The 23,094-nt window shown below is 39.6% G+C and overlaps 1 protein-coding gene across 1 annotated transcript in view; it reads right to left on the reverse strand.

The window, feature by feature from the left end:
* The window catches only part of LOC122973571 (zeta-sarcoglycan-like), a 41,486-nt gene that overhangs the window by 17,990 nt on the left and 402 nt on the right, over window positions 1-23,094 (reverse strand). Inside the window, exons 2-3 of the mRNA XM_044341205.1 lie at window positions 15,171-15,365; window positions 6,969-7,070 (exon numbers count right to left, since the gene is read on the reverse strand). Of these exons, the coding sequence (XP_044197140.1) occupies window positions 6,969-7,070; window positions 15,171-15,365 (297 nt within the window). The remainder of the gene's footprint in view (window positions 1-6,968; window positions 7,071-15,170; window positions 15,366-23,094) is intronic.

A 23,094-nucleotide genomic window follows, 5' to 3' on the forward strand; every position in this document is an offset into this window, starting at 1 on the left:
AGGCTTCTGTTGTTATCAGTTCCTGGAGTTTTGGGTGTGTTTTGAGACGTGGAGAAGATGCTCCTGCTAAACTTCCTAATGAATATTAATTCCGTTGTTTGGGACTTCTAAGGTGGCAGCTGATACTCTGTCTTAAGATGGCGTTTTCTGAAAGTAGTGAATTGTTAAGGATTAAATTTAGTTACATCCATAATTTTCACACTTCAGGTCACTAAGGCTTAAATTCTTCCTGTCAACATTGTAGACAGCGGTTATCTTGTCAAACCATTCAGAAAAACAGAGTTTATATTTATGAATATCAAACATTAAACATTCAACTTAACACTTCTCTCATAATATTTAGACATTCAACCTGATATTCTTTATAGATTTAATCGAAACATCAGACTACAGCAAATTAAAGGTCAAAACAAAAATTGGGTGATTTGTGACTAGATTAAACGTTCAGTATTACCTGGATTCAAACATAGACTTAACACAACTCTTACGTCATAACATAAAAACATTAAATTTGACTCCTTGTCAAATTTAACTATGGAAAAATAATTTGGCTAATACTTGTAGTAAATGCAAAAAGGTTAAACAATTTAGAAGATTACACCATAAAATATAAAACAGTTCACACTCTAAAGGGTTAAAAAGACTTTGCTATGTCAGTCAACAGAGAGAAGTGTTGTTACACGATAAGAAATATAATAAAACTCCTTCGACCTCCAATAAATGTATTACTGCATTAATGATCCAGTTGTGTGGCACCACCTACTGGCAACAGGAAGTTGGCCATATGTGGTCTACACATGATATACAGCAACATGACTCATTATTAGTGGATGTTCTCTAGCACCACATAGTGAACACAGGAAGTGAGAGTTATCTCCTATACTCAATGTCCAATATTCATGAAAATGTATATCCATGTCAGTTGCCCTCTGGTAAATGTATTGCTGCATTAATAGTTCATCCATAGATAATCATACGGCTATCAAAATTATATCATTATTCATGCAATTTTATGACAAACAACATTACACGATTAGCATAATGTTTAGACATTTAATTCATGTGGGTTTACTTAGTGAAAGCTCACTACGACAGGGGTCTGGCCGTAAGCTGAACCCAAAAGGGGAGTTTTCTGTCCTTGTTTAACTTAGCGTTATTTTGGTCTTTTCTCCCGTTTGAATGACCCCAAAGGTCATTTATGCTTTTAGTTCAGGCGATAGTTTTCGCTTTGTCAACCGTGGTCTCTTAGAAAGGTCTGGTTAACCCCTTTTCTGTCAAAACCCCCACTTGGAAGGGTTGGAAAGGTCAGTTCATCTCTGTGGGTCTTGGGTGAGACACTCATCTCATGTCTCTGGAATTCAAGAAAGGTTTGTCCCTGAAAAAGGAAAAACAAGTCTGTCTTCCATTCTCAGGAATAATAAAAAAAAAGATTCAAAAAGAACAAGCTGTCCTCCTACATGCTCTTTCGGAACATGTTGTAGACATATTCCATATTTTTGATTATTAAATTCCTAGTATTTCAATGTAATACTGTTCTCCAAATTAAATTGGTTCTTGCAAACCTGGTTTGAAGGATGCTCAAATCTCTGAGGCTCCGCTGCTGCTACAGTTTTCTCCAAAAAGCTTTGATTTTTAACAGTCAGAATTAAACTAGTGGATGCTTTTTCGCCCTCATCTGCACACTTGGATTCAACCATCTTTGTCATGCTTATCCAATGCAAGTAGGTGAGACTTGGTGAGGGAGAAGTTTCACTCCGGTAAAGATACACCTGCATCCGAAGCTATTTATAGATCAGTCAGGGTCCCCGGAGACGATAACGAGAGCCAACAGTCTGAACAGCAGAGATTTGATTAACTGTATCTGGGCACCGTGTTGCCTCATACCACATTGTTTTTCAGCTGAGGCAGACAGTTACATTCGAAGCAGAGGTGCAATTTTAGAGTTTTCACTCAATTTCAATTTTCAATTCAAGAGTTAAATGTTAAAATAATCATAAGTTGCCTATTCTTCTTGGTTATTTTCTTAGTCACTTTTACAAACAGTGCATCCATATACACCTTTTTACTATGCATTGTAGATTCAGTATGATATGCACAGATTTTCAAAGGCCTTTGTGTGGTTCTTTAATAAAGCAGCAGATCATAACTGCCCAGAGGCAACAGAGCTGTCAGAGATGACCTCCACAGTGCCATCACTAATATGGTGAAAGATAGCGATAATACTACAGGACCCCAGCTGCAGAGGGTTCACAGAAATCCAGGCAGAACTGAAAGACCCAGATGTGCAGAAACTGTAGCTACATCCCCGGCCTTGTGCCCCCTTTTATGTTCACCTACTGTTTGCATCAGTGGGTTTTAACCATGTGCAATCGAATCAAAGGCAGACCAAAGCTGCAGGCTAAACACTGCCGCTGCTGATTTTTTTCTCTGAGCACGTTCAAATAGAGAGGAGGAACTAATCAGTGAAATCAGCTCCTGTGGTTCTTCACATAAATAAAATACGTGCGTCTTGAAAATCCCTGGAATACATCAATTAAAAAAAAAAAAAACACTATCGCAACAAATGGACTGACCACTCTTCTAAAATATATCACTGCTGCTCATCAAATCTCTCTCTGACCTTTGTTGTCCTTACACAGCATCAGACATTACCCTAATGCGTGCGCAAAACTGGAGCAATTCCGAGACAAATCACTTAACCGAGGACTTGTATCCTTTGTGAAAGCCTTTCCGGTGTTTGCAGACAATCTACCAGAAAACGAAATGATGCATTGGCTCAGTAAGATGAAATATAACTTTTGCAAAAAAGAAATACTGTGTACTGAATCATTTATCTTCCATTTACCGAAACAGATGGTCTGCGTGGATCCAACCCTGTTCCCTCTTACTTCACATATATTCTGCTCCAAAATGAAGCTGGTGATACTATTACACTTCTGTTAACAATACAAAGTGCATATCAAGTTTGATGAAAAGGATTTTTATTGGGTTTTTTTTGTTGCAAAATGAAAATTCCAAACTAACAACTTTACAGTCTATCCAGTAAACAGCCTTTACTCAGGTGATGCCATTACCAAGATGTTGTGCCATCAGCTGTGACGGCAATGCTAAAGGCTCAAACACAACAAATTTGTCTTTGAACATGCACTTTGTAAGAAATGGTAAGAAATGCCTATTCAAATATGTGGTTTCACAAACACATCAAATTATAAATGCAATGTTCCTTTGGCAGGTGAAATTTCGAGTGTAACATGGATTTCAAAAAGCCTGAAATTACAGCTGTTTTGTTGCTTTCAGAGGGGTGAAATTTCATGTGTCGAACTGATTTCACATGCCTGAAATTATAGTAATATTGTAGCTTTCACAGGTTGTTGTGCCGCAATCACATGCTTGAACCTTCAGTTGTAAACTGGATTTCAAACATTTGTCCTGTGCAATCTTTTTCATGGTCCTCGTATTGGCCTCTTTTTGCCACAACAGTTCAGGTGTACCTGTACTGTGCCATCTGTAAAAGCTGACAGGCGGAGGGATGGATAGATAGATGGGTGGAGGGATAGACAGGCATGCATAGGGGAAGACCTCAGGGTGAGGAAAAATAATGTACCAAATATTCCATCCATCCATCCGCCTGTCAGCTTTGACAGACAGCTCGGTACAGGCGTAGCTGAAAAGAGACCAAGAAATAAAAACTATAAAAACACAAAACTATCATAACATGGAGTGTCTGTAGTCTGATTTATATTGGAAACTTCAAATGCGAGCGCCACACAGAGCCCATAATTTCACATCCTAAAGCAACAATGGAGCTATAATTTTTAAGTGTTCGAAATCAACTTCTCACCTGCCAGAGGCACGCTGTCAGGAAATCAGAAGTTTGGAGAGACACAGTTGTGACCGCCTGGATTCACATATTGCCAAGCACAGCAGGCAGGAAATGGAGCCTTGGTGCTGATGCTTTGTGGATATTACTACTTTTTGACACATTAAGGCTGAGTATTAACCTTCATTACTTTTTGATTACCACCTGAAAAGTATCAAAAACAGTTGTGATGATCAAAATGACACTGGATGCTTCAGTTAGAGTCATAGTCTTCTTCATTTTAGGCTGCATATTATCCAGGAAAAGTTCTTGTACGGTCGCTTTGTGTTACAACAAAATGAAAATCCTTTGAGAAATTTGGCTTATTCTGTTGAATGAAAAAGAGTTTTGTAGGAAAACATGTTTATATTCCTCGAAGTAAAGTATCAATATTAATTAGAGCTGAAATGATTAGCTGATTTATTGATTGACTGAAAATTAATTGGGAACAACCTTCAGTTGCCAATAATTGATGAATTGGTGAGTTCTCAAGTATCAAAAATGATGTCTGATGATAATATTTGAATATGTCAATTTGTGTTCTGGAAAATTGTAATAGGAGTTTTTTATATGTTCTGACATTTTATAGACCAAACGATTATCGGAAAATCATCATCTGTTGCAGCTCTAATATATTAGAGTAGTAAGATAGGTATTGTACTAACATTAGTATATAAAAATGTTGAACGATACCCAGCCTTGATTGCAACAGCTGTTTGCAAAATTATAGAGCTGAAATGATTAGTCGATTAATCGATTAGTCAATCGAAAGAAAAAAAAAAAAAATCAGTAACAGTTTTAATTTAAATTTTAAATTTAAATCTATTAATTGTGTCAGTGATTTTTCAGGCAAAAAACACCCCAAATTCCAGATTTTCAAATGTGATTTTCATTATAAATTCAATATCTTTGGGTTTTGGACTGTTGGTCGCACAAAACAAGATATTTGAAGACGTTCTCTCAGGCTCTGGGAAGATAAAAAACAGTTTTTCATTACTTTTTGACACTTCATAGACAAAACGATTAGGCACGAAAAAAATCAGTAGATTAATTGATAATGAAAATAATCGTTAGTTGCCTCAATACAAAACTACACAAAATAATGACCAGTGCAATAAGCTGTGTTCCACTGGTATGCATTACTACAGACAAATCTCTAAACAATATAAAACTACTATAATTTAGTTACTATCATTATAGTAGAATTATATGTATAATTAAAGTTTGCTTAATTAAAGCTTTTAAGCTTTCTTTAAGCTGTGTGATTAACTGTGTCTTTTCTTTGCTCTCCTGTTTATTTGCTGACCTGGATGACAAACTGCTGCATACTGTTTGCTGCCTTTGCAGTGATTAATGAAGTATTGAAATGAACTGAACTGATATCATTGAATTATTGCCGAACAGAAATACAAAACTGTTCTGTAATACAGAATATGACTGCAAATTATAAATAAAATATGTATTATAAAAACAAACATGTTAATCCCGATAAAGTGTGGCCCCCGGGGGGGAAAAACAATCCCATATTTTTTTTTCTTTTGACCAGTGACTTAAATTGTTGTGTGTATTTTTGTTAGTAAAGGAGATAACGCGTGCCACCAATGTGAACAGTATTTGCAAACTTATCTCTGTGCTCTCATTTCACAACATACTACTGGGAATGCTGATTTAAGGGGCTACTTGGCCTGTAATTTGCTGCCAGCTATCAGAGTTACTGCCAAAAAAACACTGCGGGCTCTATTTCCACTTGGTATTCACAGATTATAGCTTCAGCCATTGATGAAGATTCAAAGCACTGATTGATCCATGAGGAGTAAAACTAAAGCTACTTTGAGTTCAGCCTCAACAGCAGCTTGGACTCTGAACATAAAAAAAAAAAAAAATCATACTATATTTAACTTTAAGATATCTCTGGTGTGCTACAGTTTGTTTGTGGTAATAGCTTATTGATCAATGGTGGTTATCTGACTGAGGAACAGCACTGTGCACCGTGGTGTAAACTCATTGGATAACCATAATCCCTGCTCGCTCTCTCAGTGCTTGACATATTTCCTCAGGTGAGAAATATCGAGTGACCCACGGAGATTTTTGTCCTGCAAATATCTCTGCAGCCGGTAGATAAGGGGGCCACTGCGCAGCCTGTCTGTAAAACAAGACAGTAAAAATGTCTGCAGGTGGTATTGCACTGGGAGAATGAAATATTGGCTTGTGTTCGGCTTGGGCGTCTGCTGTGGCCTTGAGGTGTTTGCTTTTGCTAAAGTGCACCACTGTTATATTTAAATCAACATTTAGCTCCAACTAGAACATCAAAGAGCAAGAGAGGGCAATTCCAAGTTGTTTCTCAATCTGGTGTGGCAAATTGAGCCCACTATCGAACCTCTTCCTCCATCGACGTCCCTCAAAAATCAAATTTACATGGAACCCCGGCTTCCAGTGCTTGAAATTGCTTTCTGCACCGTGCCTAATCACTGAAAAGGGGATGATCCAACTGAGCGTCTGTGATTCGTGTGGGAGAGGGAAATTTGGATCAACTTTGCACTGGAGCTGTGTTGGTTAATCTACTAAACATCAAAGAGGAGAAAAGGGAGAGAGGAAGTGGAAGAGGGGAATTTATCGCGTGGGCTTGATTGGAAATCCAGCGGGGGGACTCTGGTCCCTCTGTAATTGTCTGTAATGTCCTGTAGGGTTGTATGAAGCCTGAGAGGAGCCGAGAGGCAGCCTATTACCCATCTCCTGCCGATAGGAGGCCTTGATAGTGCGCTGCTAGAGGATGACAGGAAATGAGGAGGAGGAGGAGGAGGAGGAGGAGCAGCACTGGACAGGGAAAGACTGTAATGTCTCTTGTTGAGACACAAACATAAGGTTACATCAAATATCATCAATTCTGAGCTCAGATGGAAGTTGGCCTTTGTTGTTAATGAATTGATCATAACTTTCTCAACACGGAGATCAATACCAGCTTGTCTGCTGCTGTGGCAAGATCTTTCTCCAGGAGAGCTTTCACATGAGTTTCAGTCGATGGTAGTTATTTCTATAGTTCATCAGCGCTGCGGAGTATTGACTAACAGGCAACTCAAAGTGGGTGAGAGGAGCAAAGGGAGCAACTTACCCTTCTGGACTGGATCTCGTTCACATAGAGAGGCAGGAGGAACTCGGAAATTCCCTCCAGGCGAATCCCATCCTGGTTCAAATGCAGGTTTCCCATACCATCCTGAAAGATAATCAAGAATGTATCAGTGACAGTGTGATGCGCAGTGCTGATGTACAAAAATGTAATACCACCCTTGACAAAATTCCTGATTTAATTCAAAGGATTATAGCTCCTCAAGAGCATAAAAAATGTAATCCTGCTGTCGCTGAACTGCATTAGGCAGAGCGGGAGCTGCTGCATGCCAGACGGGCCAGTGGACAGGCAGCGCTGAGTGACAGCGCAGAAGTAGGACATGACATCGAGGTGACAATGCCACAGACATTCAGTGGTGTCAGGGTGACAGGCTGCACGCAGCGGGAGGCAGACTGAGGGAGAGAGCACAGCTAATGTGGCAGCTGAGGAGAAGATTCATGAATATGACTCAAGTATGAAACTATCAGAAAGATGTTCACATAGATTCACATGAGATTACTTAGTGCTGGTGTGTCTATTATTATTATTAGCATTATTAGTGGTAGTACTAGTAGTACTTGTATTGTTAGTACTGGTAGTAGTATTTGTATTGTTAGTACTCATAGTTGTACTTGTATTGTTAGTGGTAATAATACTTGTATTGTTAGTAGTAGTACTCATAGTAGTAGTAGTACTTGTATTGTTAGTTGTAGTAGGACTTGTATCATTCATATTAGTTGCACTCGTAATGTTAGCAGTAGTACTTGTATTGTTAGTACTGGTAGTAGTATTTGTATTGTTAATACTAGTTGTACTTGTATTGTTAGTTGTAGTACCTGTACTGTTAGTACTAGTTGTACTTGTATTGTTAGTAGTAATAATACTCGTATTGTTAGTAGTAGTACTCCTTGTAGTAGTAGTACTTGTATTGTTAGTAGTTCTTGTAGTACTTGTATTGTTTGTATTAATAGTACTTGTATTGTTAGCAGTAGTACTTGGGCCGTGGTGGAGGACTCGCCGTGGTTTTCAGGAACTGCTTTCAAAGTTGGACAGTCAGCACTGGGGCTTTCTCCTCATTTGAACTGCAGATGACCAAAGTTGGTCGTTTAAACCCATTTTATTGTATTTTAATTTACTGACCCCCTGGTCATAATAGTTCTTTTATATCTGAATTCAGTGTTTTTTTAATAATAATCTATAATTAGGTTGGACAGAGTTATTATGGTTGGTGATTTTAATATTCACATAGATGACTTTCTTGTAGCTTTCCTGCTGACTTTCTTAATGTTATTTTAACTTTATTCAACTTGTGTCTGGTCTCACACACATTAGGGGTCATATTTTGGACCTTGTTTTTACACTTGGTTTGAATATTGATTCTGTCTGCTCTAAGAAGCTGCATGTTATTGACCATGAATGTGTTCTGTTCAACCTGTCTTTTAATTAAGATTCTCTTTCCAGTAAACATGTAAAGTGCTCTCACATCTTAAATCACCTCTCAGATGAGACGTTTTCTGCAGCTTTTGACCAAAGCACAGTGTTGTCTTCTCACACTGACGTTACTTGTGTGGTCCACTCCTCTATCACACATTGCTCCACCATGTTGGATAAAGTGGCCCCTAACAAAAGGTTAAATGACAACATTCATTGTTTCCGGCGTAAATGTTGGAGGGTAGAGCAATTGCGGAAATCCACTAACCTCCATACACACCATCTCCATTACAAAGACCTTTTCACTGAATTTAACAACATGGTTAAGGATGTGAGGGCTTCCTCCTTTGCCAACATAATCTCCTCCAGTAAACGCAACCCTACAGTCCTGTTTGATACCATCAACAACACTGTCACTCCTGCACCTCCTGATGTGCCTGTCTTTTCAAATAAGGATTGCAGTAACTTTTGCTCTTTCTTTGTGGATAAGATTAGAGATGTCAGGGCTAGCATCATCCCCTCCTCTACTCCCTTTTATGCCTATTTAACCCAGCCATCAATTTTGGACTGCTTCTCTCCTATTTCTCTGCAAGACCTCACTGATCTGGTGGGCAGTATCAAAACCTCCTCCAGCCCTGCAGAGATTTTACCAACATCCATGCTTAAAATGCACTTGGGTCTATTGGTCCATGCCTGGTCTCTATTATAAATAGCTCCCTGCAATCTGGTTGTGTCCAAGCCTATTTTAAACATGCAGTTGTTCAGCCTCTTCTGAAAAAAACTAACCTTGAACCATCCCTTCCCAAAAACTACAAGCCTATATCTAGGCTGCCTTTTATATCTAAAGTCTTAGAGAAAGTTGTTGCCAAACAGCTCACTGCTGTCTTGACTGCACACAACATTTTAGATAACTTCCAATCTGGTTTCCGTCAGAAGCATTCCACTGAAACAGCTCTTCTCAGAGTCTCCAATGACAGAGTGATGTCTTCTGATGTGGGTGAATGATCTGTTGTGGTGCTGCTAGATCTTAGTGCAGCTTTTGATACTGTAGATCAGAATATCCTGACTGAAAGGCTTAGGCAGTGGGTGGGTGTCTCTGGGAGTGCCCTGGACTGGTTCTCCTCCTATCTCTCGGATAGGAGTTTTTCTGTGTTGCCTGGTCCCCACAAGTCTGAAACTGCTGCTCTTTCCTGTGGTGTGCCCCAGGGTTCTGTATTGGGTCCTATATTATTTGCTCTGTATATGCTTCCCAATTAATAATATAGTCATATTATTAGCAAATTTAAAAGGCATCTCTCACTTTTGATATTCAGCTGTATGTTTCCTTTAAACCTGAGGAGACTGACAAACTATCTGTTTTGCAGAACTGTCTGACTGCCATAAAGGACTGGATGGCTAACAACTTTTAACAACTAAAAGCAGATAAGACTGAGGTCCTTATCATTGCTTCAGATAGCATAGCTTCCAAGGTTGCTCAGTGTATTGGGTCCCTTTCTTCAGCTGTACAGACTAATCTTAGAAATGTCGGTGTTATATTTAATCACATCAAATATATTAGATCAACATATCAAATCGTTAACATGTTCACGTTTCTTTCATCTAAGAAACATTGCCAAACATAGGTCTATTGTGTCATAAACTGAGCTAGAGATGATTATTCACGCTTTTATATCCCAGCTGGACTACTTTAATTCCCTTTTCACCTGCCTCAGCAAGTCTTCCCTGATCCATCTACAAATGGTCCAAAACACTGCTGCAAGGCTGTTGACCAGGTCCAGCAGGACGACTCACATCACACCCATTTACATTGGCTTCCAATCAAGTTTGTGATTAATTTTAAGGTTCTTATGTTCAGATATAGAGCTCTACATGGTCAGGCACCCATGTACATTTCTGACCTCGATGCATTACCAATAGGACACTTAGGTCTGAGCAGGGCTTATTGGTTGTCCCTCGCCCTCAACTTAATACAAAAGGTGATGGTGCCTTTGAAGTGGTGGCGCCAACACTGTGGAACACTCTTCCAACAGACATATGATCTGCAGTCTCTGTTGACACCCTTAAAAAGCAGAAGACTCATTTATTCAAATTGGCCTTTGTCTCACCTCATAATGTTTGTATTTTGTGTTTTTTTAAATTATGTTGTTGCTCATGTTTTATTGTTTGTTTCTTTTTTGTATGTTATATTGTACTATTTTTATGGTCTTATGTTTTTAACAATGTTACTCTTGTGAAGCACTTTGTGACCTGCTCTGTGAAAGGTGCTATATTAAACCCTATAGTTTTGTTAGTAGTAGTGCTTGTAGTATTATTAGTATTAGTTGTACTTGTATTGTTACTAGTAGTACTGTTTATGCTTATACTGTATATACATGCAGTATTTGTTTTTATATATATAAATATTTGTAGTTTTAGATGTAGTTGCTATACTTGTAGTAGTACATCTAGTTGTAGATGAAGTAGAAACTGTTGATATTGTTGTTGTCATATTTTTATTCTTTTGTTTTTCAGGCTCTCAATAGGCTTTAAAATGAGATAAAACAGCATAAAAACAAATTCAAACTGCACTTAACCAGATGTTGTCATCTCTGTCAACAATTAAACATGGACTGGCAGAGTGTGGACTAAAAGTAAGTCTCTTCACTACACCCTTCACTACATTTTAATGAAATGGAAATTTTAAATCCTGCACACTCACAGGTGTTTTTGGTTAATGTAGCTGATTAAATCTCTGCTCAGGTTGAAGGTGGGTGGAGCTACAGTATGCTAGGAAATATGTGAGGTCACTAACTAATATAAAAGGTGCCAATTATAAAGATGTAAATTGTCCCACCCTAGCAGGTGGTGCAACAAAGCTAACTGGAGAATGAGGAAGATGTCAATCAAGCTCAGGCTGTACACACCCACACAGTTTTGGGAAGTGGTCTAACCAGTCAGAATTGTTACATTTTTCAACTGGAAATGCATCACATTAAGAAAATAAAATTACAAATACTGTATAAAATGAACCATGACTCTACAACTCTGTGGCATATTTATTCAGGATCTGATTTTGTGGGTAGATAATTCAGTAGAAATTGGACACGATGATTGCTGTGCCACACCACAATGAGCAAAGTGAAGTTTGAGGGCAGCTTTGTGAGGCTGTATGTGAACAGATGGGTCCTGAGGATCGTGTTGAAAGAGTCCATTGGTGGAGGGAGTGAATTATAGAGGTAGAGTACAGCCTGGGAGGACTCCATCACACATGGAGTGGGGACAGACAGGAGGACAAAGTCAGAGAAGCGGAGGAGGAGGGTGGGGCAGTTCTCTTTGTATGTCAGCAGCAAGACTTTAAAGCAACTCCAGTGCTGAGATGGAGGTGATTAGGTGGGCGTGAAAAGTCAGGCAGCAGAGTCCGTACATGCTGCAGTCAGTCAGACGAGTAGGTGGGAGTTACAACAGTCCAATCGTGACACGCTGAAGGCCTGGATGAGGCATCAGTGTACAAGAGAAATAGACAGATACAGGCAGTGTGGTGGAAAAACATAAACTGGCAGATTTTGCTCTTCAGGATTTAAAAGAAAAGGTACAGCCAAAGACGACAACCAAGGTTAGCCTGGCATCCTCAATAAGCACATACAAGTTGTGTCACAGTTGAGCTTTATAAAGCTACTGGGTGCTACACTTTGATCCAGAGCAGTGGACGAGGTGTCAGAGGTGGTGCAGATAGAGATCAAGTTTAATATGTCATCCAGACAAAAAGGACACCTAAACAACCCATGTGACTTATCTCTAGACCAGTAAAGAAGTTAAGCATCTATGTTTGCTTGTGAAATGTATTCTGTTTACAATGGCTGGGCAATGAGAAATGTTTTTTGTACAATGTGAGCAATGTTCATGGGTGGTTTGAATGCTGCCTCCGCTGAATTAAGAGTGGAGGCAGCATTAAAAGTACACAATCATCATGGCAGATTTATAAATGCTGCCAAAGAGATTAAGTGGTCACTGTTACTTTGTTGTCCTTTAAGCAGGATATCTCATAATCCTAGGAGCGCATTTCCACTGACCTTGGAGGACATAAACAATTTATTTGTTTGTGATCTTTATGTGGGATTTGGCCATGAACATGAAAATAAGACTTAAGCAAAGGAGAAACCTTACTGATTTTACACATGAAGCTCAATTTACTAGCGATGTTGACTCCTATTCAGTTGTATAATGTCTTCTGTGGATCTGGAGGAGCTTTTTTACTTTCAGACTTGTAGTAGAAAGTGTGTGTTTCAAACTGGAGATGTGATTTTGAAAAGCTATTGGTTGCATTATGGGAAGTGAAGGATCAAGCATTTTTATTATTTCATTACAGCTTGACCTACACTACCGGCTAAAAGTCAGGAAATCTCAGTCTTTGCTGCTTTAATTAAAAAAAAAAAAATCTGACTCTTGTAAACTCCCTAACTAAAAATCACTGGCGTGCCCCTTTAAACTACTTCTTACTTGGCAGACAGGCATACTTTTTTAAGTTGAGAGTTTGAGCTGTAGCTACAGTTTAAGCTAACCTGATGTGCCAGATGGTTTGTTACACAGAACGATCTGAGAAGTCGTCCTTGGACACTGTTTGGAAAAGGGCAGGCATTTTCAAAAAATACTTGGCAGGTGATTGGATGAACTATCTGGCCATCACCGTCTTACAATTACACCGTCTTGCGTCTTGGACACCAGTTCATAACTTGAAGCCTGACAAGATGGATTCTTGCATGATGTTGATGTTGTGAATCCAGCTGCCACACGAGGTAAGTAACATCCACATTTAAGATGAAAATCTCTCATAACACTTGCAGTATTGAGAACAACTTCATTGTCAAAACCAAGCGGCAACTACCACACCTTGAGGCTGAAGCTAGATGCTGGCTCCAAAAAATCCCTGCTCCAATTGACTCCCATTCAAAAAGTATCAACTTCTCTTTAGAAAGTCGATATTTTTTCTGTTTAAAGACTAAAAAATATGTTTTTCTCCACACATGCGGGTCTATTGTGTTTGTGGTTCAGGAGTGACACTAACAACACCCTCACAGGATGCTGTCATGCAATATTTGGGTAAATTTAATGTTACTTGATTATGAACCAATGGGTGACATCACACCTCACTATGTCCATCTCTACATACAGCCTATGGTCAAAACAAATGCTTTTGGGCAGTAGCCTATAGTCAGGGTCATGTGCCCCAACACGTGGTCATACTCTTGCTGAAAGACAGGGACAATCTGTGATTCCTGGCAGGATACTGTGCCATTTGTGAGATAGTGGTAGGACCTTTTATTCTGCTTGTCCACTGATGATAAATTGTAAATCCTTAGTGTATACAGGACCAGGAGCTCAGATTAACTTCTAAATGTTAAAGTAAGTTGGAGAACTTCTCTCCAATAGCCTTCTAGTGATGGTTGGTAATAATGAATGATTGTCAGTGACAAATAAAACCAGCAGGGCATACAGCAGCTCACAATGTACTATTGTTCCAGTAAAAAGGGGGTATATGTTGGCACGTGTTTTCTTATTGAGCTGCCCATGTTCTGAGAGATGGGGAGCAGTGGAGTACATTTTCTGGAGCGACACCAACAGCACTGATAAGGTCTTTTGCTTGTGACACAGATTGATGGGAGGCGAAGGAGTAGAGGAGTGATAGCCAATAGCCAGGGGATGCATCCGTCACAGAGGGGAGATGCTGCCATCAGGGGTTTGTTGACAAAATGGTAAATTGTGTGCAATGTCCCTGAAAATGTCACAGGGACTCGCAGTGGCTGCGTGTTTGGTTTTCGTTGGAGATGAACACATCCTGTGTCAGCTGGTGCTGCTGCCAAGTCTTTTCTAATTCTTCATCAAATTCAGATGAGCCAAAGCACACAACATGAGAGATGGTGTTTGTATGATGAAAAAAAGTCTTCACATCAGGGTTTGTATTAGGATTAGTATTAAAGGTCAACACTAAGAAGAAAGAAAGCAAAAAGAAAGATCTATACATACAACTACAAACTGTAAAATTAGTTTTTGTAGATAAACTCTTCCTCAAACTTTCAGACAGTAAACTATGCAAAGTAGTCCGATGCACATTGATGCTATCATTATTTGTGTTTCTTCTATCATTGTGTTTTGTCTTTAAAATTCATGTCACACTGTTTTGAGAACACAGTAAAAAAAACTTCCAAAAAGTAATTTGGTACGAAGTCTTGCTGTGCACTAGATGCCAAGTACTTACTGTTTGTTGTTCTGATCTAAAATCACAAATTTCTAAGCTTTTTATTGTACAACTAAAGTTAACTTTAGAGGGCTAGCGATAAGCTATACTGTGGGTATTTGTTTAAGTCTGTAAGAATTTAGCGGCATTTAACAAAGAGATCATTGTGCTTCACAATATTTCCCAACTGAAGTCTCTTTAAAATGTTATTTTGCAACTTGAAACTTTGCCTTTTCACATTCATGGGTTTTCGATGGCTGGTTGAACAAAAACAAGAAATTTGAAGGCATAACCTTAGGCTGTGGGAACCTTTTAGGGTTTTTTTTGTTTTGTTTTACAATTTTCTGATATATTATCGATAAAATGATTGATGAAAGTTGTAGTTGCAACCCTGCAGTGGACCTTTATCCAGGAAAGAGTACTTGTCAAGAACAGTAAAAATGTAAAGTCTTCCAACAACTGTTGTCCCAAATCAGTTCATAACAAACAGCAGCCAAACACACAAATATGTTGATGCCCTCTCGACTTTATCAGCTTTATTTCAGAGGAGGCTGTGCTGTACTCACCACTGAAAAATTCATGACCTTTATGATCCAGACGGTGAGGGCCAGGTTAACTATCATGGTGACCAGCAGCAGCAGCAGGAAGAAATAGAGGCATCGTTTCCTCCAGCCGTACAGACCCACTGGGTAGACGGCATCACAGCCTGGTCGCTGGAGGTGCAGCGACTGGGACGCAAGAATAAACTGCTCCTGGGTAATCTGAAACACACACACACACACACAGGAGCCTTTATGTCAGATGGCTATCAAGGATAGATTCACTCCACGAAAGCAATCACATATTCTAAGTGGTTATTAACTTGAAAGCACCACTAACAATGACTCTGGGCAGATGCACGACTGTGTTATCTTACAATTTTTTGAAAAGTGGTGCTACTGAATAAAGAACAAAAGATGAAAGCATGGCATAAATGTAAGATGAGTATAAGCTGAAACATCCTTGTTTCTTGGTAATTAAATGGACTGAGAAGGACCTACTTCAATATGTAATACACTGGGAACTGATTTTTAACATTTTTAAAGGTTGCAGAATTATTTGGGGGAAATTACTATTTTCCCTTGTTTACAACTCTTGTGATGACATACGTGGAAACAGCGGCCCATACATAGTTCTAGAAATTGAACCGGTAGCAGAGTAATCCATCAAGCTCTGTGCCTAAAAGACAAGGTCATGTGGGTGACTTTATTTTATTAAGAGATACCAAATCAGAGGGCCCATTCTGAAAAAAAAAAAAAACCCAAAAGGTGCGGTGTTTCATTCCAGTATGGGAATTGGAGATCATCAGTCAAGATTCAGTCAGGATTCATCGATCAAAAGTTAGTAATCAGTTGTGGGAATAACTCACCCAGAAGTGGAAAAGCCCTTCTTTGTCAAGATAATAAATAGAAATCTGTTGCCAAATTTAGTTATTAATGTGAATAATTTAACTGAAAGTCCTGGAAAGCAAGTCCTGAACATTTCTGCTTGTATTTATGTCCTTTACTATAAAAATCATGTATGAATTCATGGATTTAATAACATGTCACAGCTTTGTTTGCGATTCTAATTGACTTACAGCTAATCAGCTTCCCACATGCACTTCGCCCTGTTGTTTTCTTTAATAAAGTGAAGCCAAATTTTTGAGCGTTTACCATGGTCCATCTTTCACTACTGATGTGACATCAGCCATGAAATCTCGTATCTAAACAAACCGACATGCTGTTGCGTTGATCCGTGAAATAGACAGGTCCTGGCAGATGCGAAGCCTTTGTTTGCAACAATAAAGGGTTATCCCATTTAGGAATTGATAAGCAGGTACCCAGTTCTCAGCATTTTGGACTTGATTCTAATTTGGAACCAGTTTTCGGTTCCCAACCCCGTCTATGAGTGGCAGCTTCCTGCAGCTGATCTGTTTACTGCTCCCCTTCGGGGGGAGATCTTTATGATGTTACTGCCCTCCAACCTTTCACAGGAAAATATTTCAGACAACATGCACACTAAGTAGGCTTTATGGAGATACATCCAGCAGAACATATGAAACTGATGGAAATGGTTGCCACGGGTGAGCTTTAAAACCAAGGCAACCCGGTAATGTTTTGGGGGTTTTTTGTAACTGAAAAGCATCTCTAAAGCACATTTGAAATGTTCACATTATAAAGAAATGACAGGTGGCTTTTCTTCCACTCAGTACTAATAAAAGTAGGGGGCGGATTATGAGACAAAGGGCCAATTTAGTGCCAGAAAAATGTTCTCCAACCTGGCTGAGTAACTAAGTGCCTGCCAGCCTCCGAGAACCTTCTACATGCGAGCTCTGATCTGAGATCAGAGAGGATGATGTCTGTCAAGTGCGGTCGTCCAGGCGAGGGTGAGCAGTTGCTGCTCTCCACCCGATCGTGTCTGCCGGCTGACAGTATGAAACTCCCCATCAACGGGGTGCAAAGCCGGCTGAGCTCTGAACTGTTCTGTTCAGCTGTTGTCGGGATGAATTCATACTGAGGCGGCCTGCCATCCCACTCTCCTGCATAGATAATGAATAAAGCAAAGCGCCTGGTCGTGCAAACCAAGATAAAATGTCTAAGCAGCTGCAGAATGTTTTATGGTACCCACCTATGTCAAAGACTTTTTAAAAGTGTCTCATACTTTCACAGGAGCAATGTGACAGTGTAAAATGCTTTAATTGCATGAAGCACACATCCATAATTGACACACCTGTGCAGTCTTCCCCAGAGGGACTCCAGTGAGTATAATGCATGCGTGTGTCAAGTCAGGATCCATGCTCTGCAAGCTTTATTCATACTCAGCAAGTCATTAGCATAGGACACTGAAGGCAGGTATCATTAGATTGTATGTTTTCCTGACAGGCTCTCATTAACCACGGCACAGGAAGCACTATTCAGCTCACCAAGCTGGTGACTTTTCCAAAGAGGAACTTAATTACTTGACCAAGCTTTAAATAGCAGAACAAACTGTATCTTGATGTGTGTTTAACTCATCAGCACATAGATTTGCTTACAGAAGGAACAATGCTACACATAATGTCTGTTTTTACTGCAATAAATCAATATTCCCTCAGAAATGATTTTTTTGGGATTATAAAACCACTACAGACCCTGAATCCAGTTTTTGTAAAAAAAAAAATTGTAAAATTGTGTAACAAAGCACGTCAGGCAGGATGTGGTGTATCAGGTGGTTAAGGGCTGGCGCTAGAAATAGGCATACGTCTCGCAGAGTGTCAGGAGTTAATAAAAATACCTGTATTTTCAGTTTATCCAGTGCTTTAAGCTTTTACTTAATACAGGGTCATCATCTAGAGATCACCATCTAGAGCTGAAACCATTAGCTGTTTAATTGACAGAAAATGAATAAGGAACTGTTTTGATGATTAATCCTTTCAGTTATTTTTAATATTCGCTGTAAAATTCACTAGTTCCAGCTTCTCAAATGAGGAATCTTTATCGTATGTGACAGTAAACTGAATATCTTTGGTTCTTGGGCTGCTGGTTGGACAACACAAGCAATTTGAATATGTCCCATTAGGTTCTAGGAAATTATAATGGGAATTTTTCATTATTTTCTTACACTTCATAGCCAAAACAATTATTGTTTAATTGAAAAAGAAAAAAAAAATTGCAGATTAATCAGTAATTAATTATCAGTTGCAGCCCTAGATTTACATTAAAAGCTGCAACTAACAAGTATTTTTATTTATTTCTTTTAATTAAAAAGTGACAATTACTACTTCCCAGAGCTCAAGGTGACAAACTTCAAATGTTTTGTTTTTTGTCTGACTAAAAGTCAATACCCAAAGTTATTCAGTTTACTATGATACATGACAAAGAGAAGCAGCAAATTCTCCCATTTGAGAAGTTAGAACCTGAATGTGAACCACTTTTGTCCATTGACTAATAAATTAATCTGATAATTGTTACTTACAACCTTCCTAAAAGAATAAAATGTCAATTCTACAAATTTGTATTTTTAAAAAATTGACAAAGTATTTTACTGGCTTAGACTTCAGCTGCCCAAAGTTTTACAAAACCACCAAAATGTAATGTTTGGGCCATTTACTGAAGCCTCCAAATCCTTTCTGTAACTCCCATCATGCACAGCATTCCTTGGAAGAGCATGAATGATTGGACAATCTCTAAACCGGAACGATAATAATACAGGGTGGCGCTCTTCAAACATGGCATCTAACAAGAGTCTTCCGCAGGCTTACCACTGCCACACAACTTAATCCACCCTTTACGTGACTGTTTCCTTGGACGAACAGTTCAGGTCACATCTGCCGGCGGTGGCAGATGTCTCACAAATGGATGTTGCGACTTTGCAGCAAACACAAATGACCCATATCGCTGGCCTAGAAATGTCAGTGATTCCAATTTAACCAGTGATACAGCTGAGGGACGAATGCATTATGAGAGGTGCTTACACAAAGGCTGAATATAAACTCTCAGTGCAGTGTCACACAAATTTCACAACTTTCCACAATGTTGGAAGAAGTCTTATCTTAACTTAGAAGTCTTAACTACAGTCTAACAGACACTTAAACTTGCACAGACCATTGTGTAATTTTATTAACATAACACCAAGACAAAACGGCTTAAAACCCAATCTTTTAGCCTACAGAAATGCCCCTGCTGGACAGATTTAGTCTATTTCAATCCACTGTTGCTAGGGGAAACGTCAGCCCTTGTAATTTCTATGGCAACCCCGCTATTCCCAACGCAAGTGGATCCTGTGATTTCTTTGCAAGAGTTTCAATGCATATATTACCCCGGTCGAGTCACGCATCCTAAAGCTCGGTTATTCACAGAGCAAATGGAGGACTGCATAGTAGCTGGCGTTTTGTCAATCTGTCGTTTCAGCATGCCGGTCACAGCTGACTCTCACAAACACGCCGGCTGTATAGACTGATGGCGGTGTCCAACAGCAGCGGGTGTGAGAAACAACTTTGACTTTTAAGAAACAAAATATTGATTGCAAAAGGAGCTGTGCAGGCATGTCACACTTTGTTGGGTCCCAATTTATCAGTTCAGGTCTGACAATTACAACTTTATATGCAAAAAAAAAAAAAAAAAAAAACACTGTGAGGCAATGGAGTTAGTGAAAGAGGCTGAATAATTCCACATGTCAGGTAGAACAATTTAAAAACCTGTACCATTAATACTTCTGTGTCCTGATAATTATTAGAAAACAGAAGCAGTGGGGGGTTAAAGGTCACTGCAGTTGCTGAACATTGGCTTGTATGATACAAGGCTGGAAAACAAATCCAATTAATTCCTACTTAAATTCACTAATAACCACAATTTTCAATAAATCGCCAAAATTCCATGTAATTAAACTGAAAGCTACAGCTACAATAACCAATGGCCTCTTACTAGAGATTCAATCAACCAATGATAACCTGTTTAGAATTGTTAAATCTTCAATAAAATTTGGTCAGATTGTATTCAGGGATTAAAGCAAGAAAAGATTTGCGAGCCTGAAAAGAGCCTGAGAACTTTAACCACTTTGTATTTAATTTACACAAATGAGAAAATAGCCAACATTAGAAAGGAAATAAGAGGCACTGATGTATTAAAAAACATGTCATTTAGGGTCCTCTTAGGTATAGCTTCATTATTGTAAATGATACCATCGCCCACAAAAAACTATATCAACAAACGCACAAACACATAAACTTCCAGGCCCAAAAACAGTCAAGAAGCACTTTGTAGAAGAGACTTTCTCTCTCTACTCAGAATAATTGTTGGACTGGGGAATGTGCTCTCATCCTCACTGTTTTTAGAATCCTCATCCGAAGAGGCCTGTTTGTGCACAATTATTCAGATTTATCTATGATGAAATGATCCAAATACGTTCTAGTGCACTAAAGACAAATGTCAACAGATGACCGTGCGGATGGATCTAGTACAAAGCTACGGATAGTTTACCACCTACAACCCAAGTCGTGATTACATACAGTTTCTATTCATAGAAACTAAACACCTACACAGTAACTTGCTTCTCTAAAAGTACAATAAAAACATTGATCTCTGTAGATCACGCACTGCGCTGGGAAAGTCCTTGTGGATTTGTTGCACGACCATATTTATGTGTTCACAACGCTACTTTATCAACCCCCTTTTAAGTTTCTGCTGAGATCTGAGTGTGTCACTTTCCTTTCTGCTCCGGGGTGGTTGGGCAAAGGAAAGGGGTCCTCAGAGCTTTAACTACAGACATTACAGCTGGATCCAGCCAAAACCAGCAATTACCCAGCAGTCCCTACCCACTGCCAGCATGCCTCATCTTCACCAATTAGCGTGGAGGGTGATATTCTACATGCTGTTTTGATCAAACGGTGACATGCTGCAGAGGCAGCAAAATGCAGCTGAGAAGCCCCTAATGAAAGAAAATGAGACGTTATTAATGCCTGATAATGTTAATCAGCAAATCGGCTAGCGCTCTCTCGCTCAGCGGTGCCACAGGAGTCCCACAGGGCCGTCTCAGCAGGTGGTAAGAAAACATTTGAGATACACTAATGACTGAAAAGCCTGTACTCATCAGTCCTGCGTATGAACACCCGCACAATCGCTGAGGCAGCAACGAGGAAAACGAATGGACACAATCCTGGCACAAGTCTGACACAGTGTGTTAAAGCACCTATTTATTTAGGTTCTGTGGGCTTTTCAGTTTGACAGGAAACCCAATCAAAGAGACAGAGAGGCCTGAATACAAGACTGTAACTGGGAAAGCCAATTATACATGAGCCACTTTTCAAATGTGCAACTCAATGCATTGATGTAACCATTTCACATTTCGTTGATTTGACAATCAAGCATGTGAGTGAAGGTGCTGCTGCCAATAGTTTCTCTACCTAAGATGCGAAATCCAATTTCTGTGGCTCCATCATCTCTGGTGGAGTCACAATAGCTCTAGAGCTTGTTCAATGGGTTCATATTTTGCAGCGTGGTTGCCCTTTCTTTACAGATGGATGGCGGTGCAACAAGCTAACCCTACTGTAAGCACGGCAACAGCGGGGATCAAAGATCTCAAATAAGTCCGACACAACGGAGGGTCGCAGCTGTTCAATCAGAGCACACAGCCAACAAGACTGAACATCACAGGCTGTTTGAAGAGGTTTTTCAGAGAGAATTTCCTTCTGCGGCTCTGCTTTTGATGACGCTTTGATGAAAAATATTTGTACATGGCTACCCAAAAGTGTGCAACAAAACCGACCTTATTGGCATGCTGCAACTCTGACCTTTGCATCATTTAGTAATGTGGAGAGCTTGGTTTGGAAAAGTCTCGAAAATGTTTGCATCTCTTTCAGTCCCTGCCTGAGGGGCTCTGACGAAGGAAAGAAGACGACAAACTGCTGATGTAAACAGACAGACACTTCTCCACAGTACACTAGCTTTCCTTTGCTAATCCCTAGTAAATCCTTGGAGAGCCAACAGGGCCATTTTGGACAGCACCCCATAGGCGTCATTTGCATTCATCAGCCGATGGAGCGCGCAGAGGAATTGCCAGACTGCACACAGCATTATCAACAAAAATAATGTCTCAAAGCATCTTAGACAAAGCCTCTGTTTCAATTAGAGCAGACAGTGGATTCCTACACTTCCTAGAATTCAAAAAAAACTCCAATTAAAGGTGACAAATGAGCTGAAAGACAAACTCGCAGGCTTGTCCCTCCTGAGTGGGAAGCGCTGGATCAGTTCAGAGCCAGTGTGAGCAGGGGTGATTTCTTCACTGATAAGCGTGACCCAACCACTAAGCCCAGAGCTCTCTCTGTGTGTTTGTGTGTGTGTGTGTGTGTGTGTGTGCAGCAGGCCAATGGATGGACATGAGTGCACAGCCAAACAGTAGCTCTGCTGTGTGGGTTTTTCTGACACCAAGCTGCTTTTTTTTGCACTGCAGCACGGAGACGAGATGCACATACTGTACCAAGAGGTTACTGCCTCCCCCTGCTAGACTGGAATGATAATGAGAAACCAATGCAGGCAGAATATTCATAGGCTGTCACATTACTGTGATACTTCAAGAGGAAGAATGCATAGAATATGAAGTATAGTGCAAGAGGGAGATATGTAAAGAACTCCAGGCAGGCTTTTCTGAGGTGTTTGAGCGCTGGTCAGTGGTTATTAATCATCACACTCCTGCCTGGAGAGAGAGATGCAACCACTGCAAGATTCAAAGAGTAAGCAGACAGTTTACATTTATATTTAATCAGCTGGGATTTTCACTGAAACAATTGAGGCAGTGATTGCACCTGTTGCAGAGAGGACTCATGGGAAACCCCAGTTAGGACTGCTGAATAAAACAACACCATTGCATGATTCACACATAGTTAATATATAATCATAATCATCTATGTATGCACAGTAAATCAAGGTTAAACCTCGCGTGCGTGTAGCATTATTAGCATTCAAACTAGTTCCCATTTCACCTGTTAATTATTTG

This window comes from Thunnus albacares, chromosome 22 (genome assembly GCF_914725855.1).
Source record: "Thunnus albacares chromosome 22, fThuAlb1.1, whole genome shotgun sequence".
NCBI lineage: Eukaryota > Metazoa > Chordata > Actinopteri > Scombriformes > Scombridae > Thunnus > Thunnus albacares.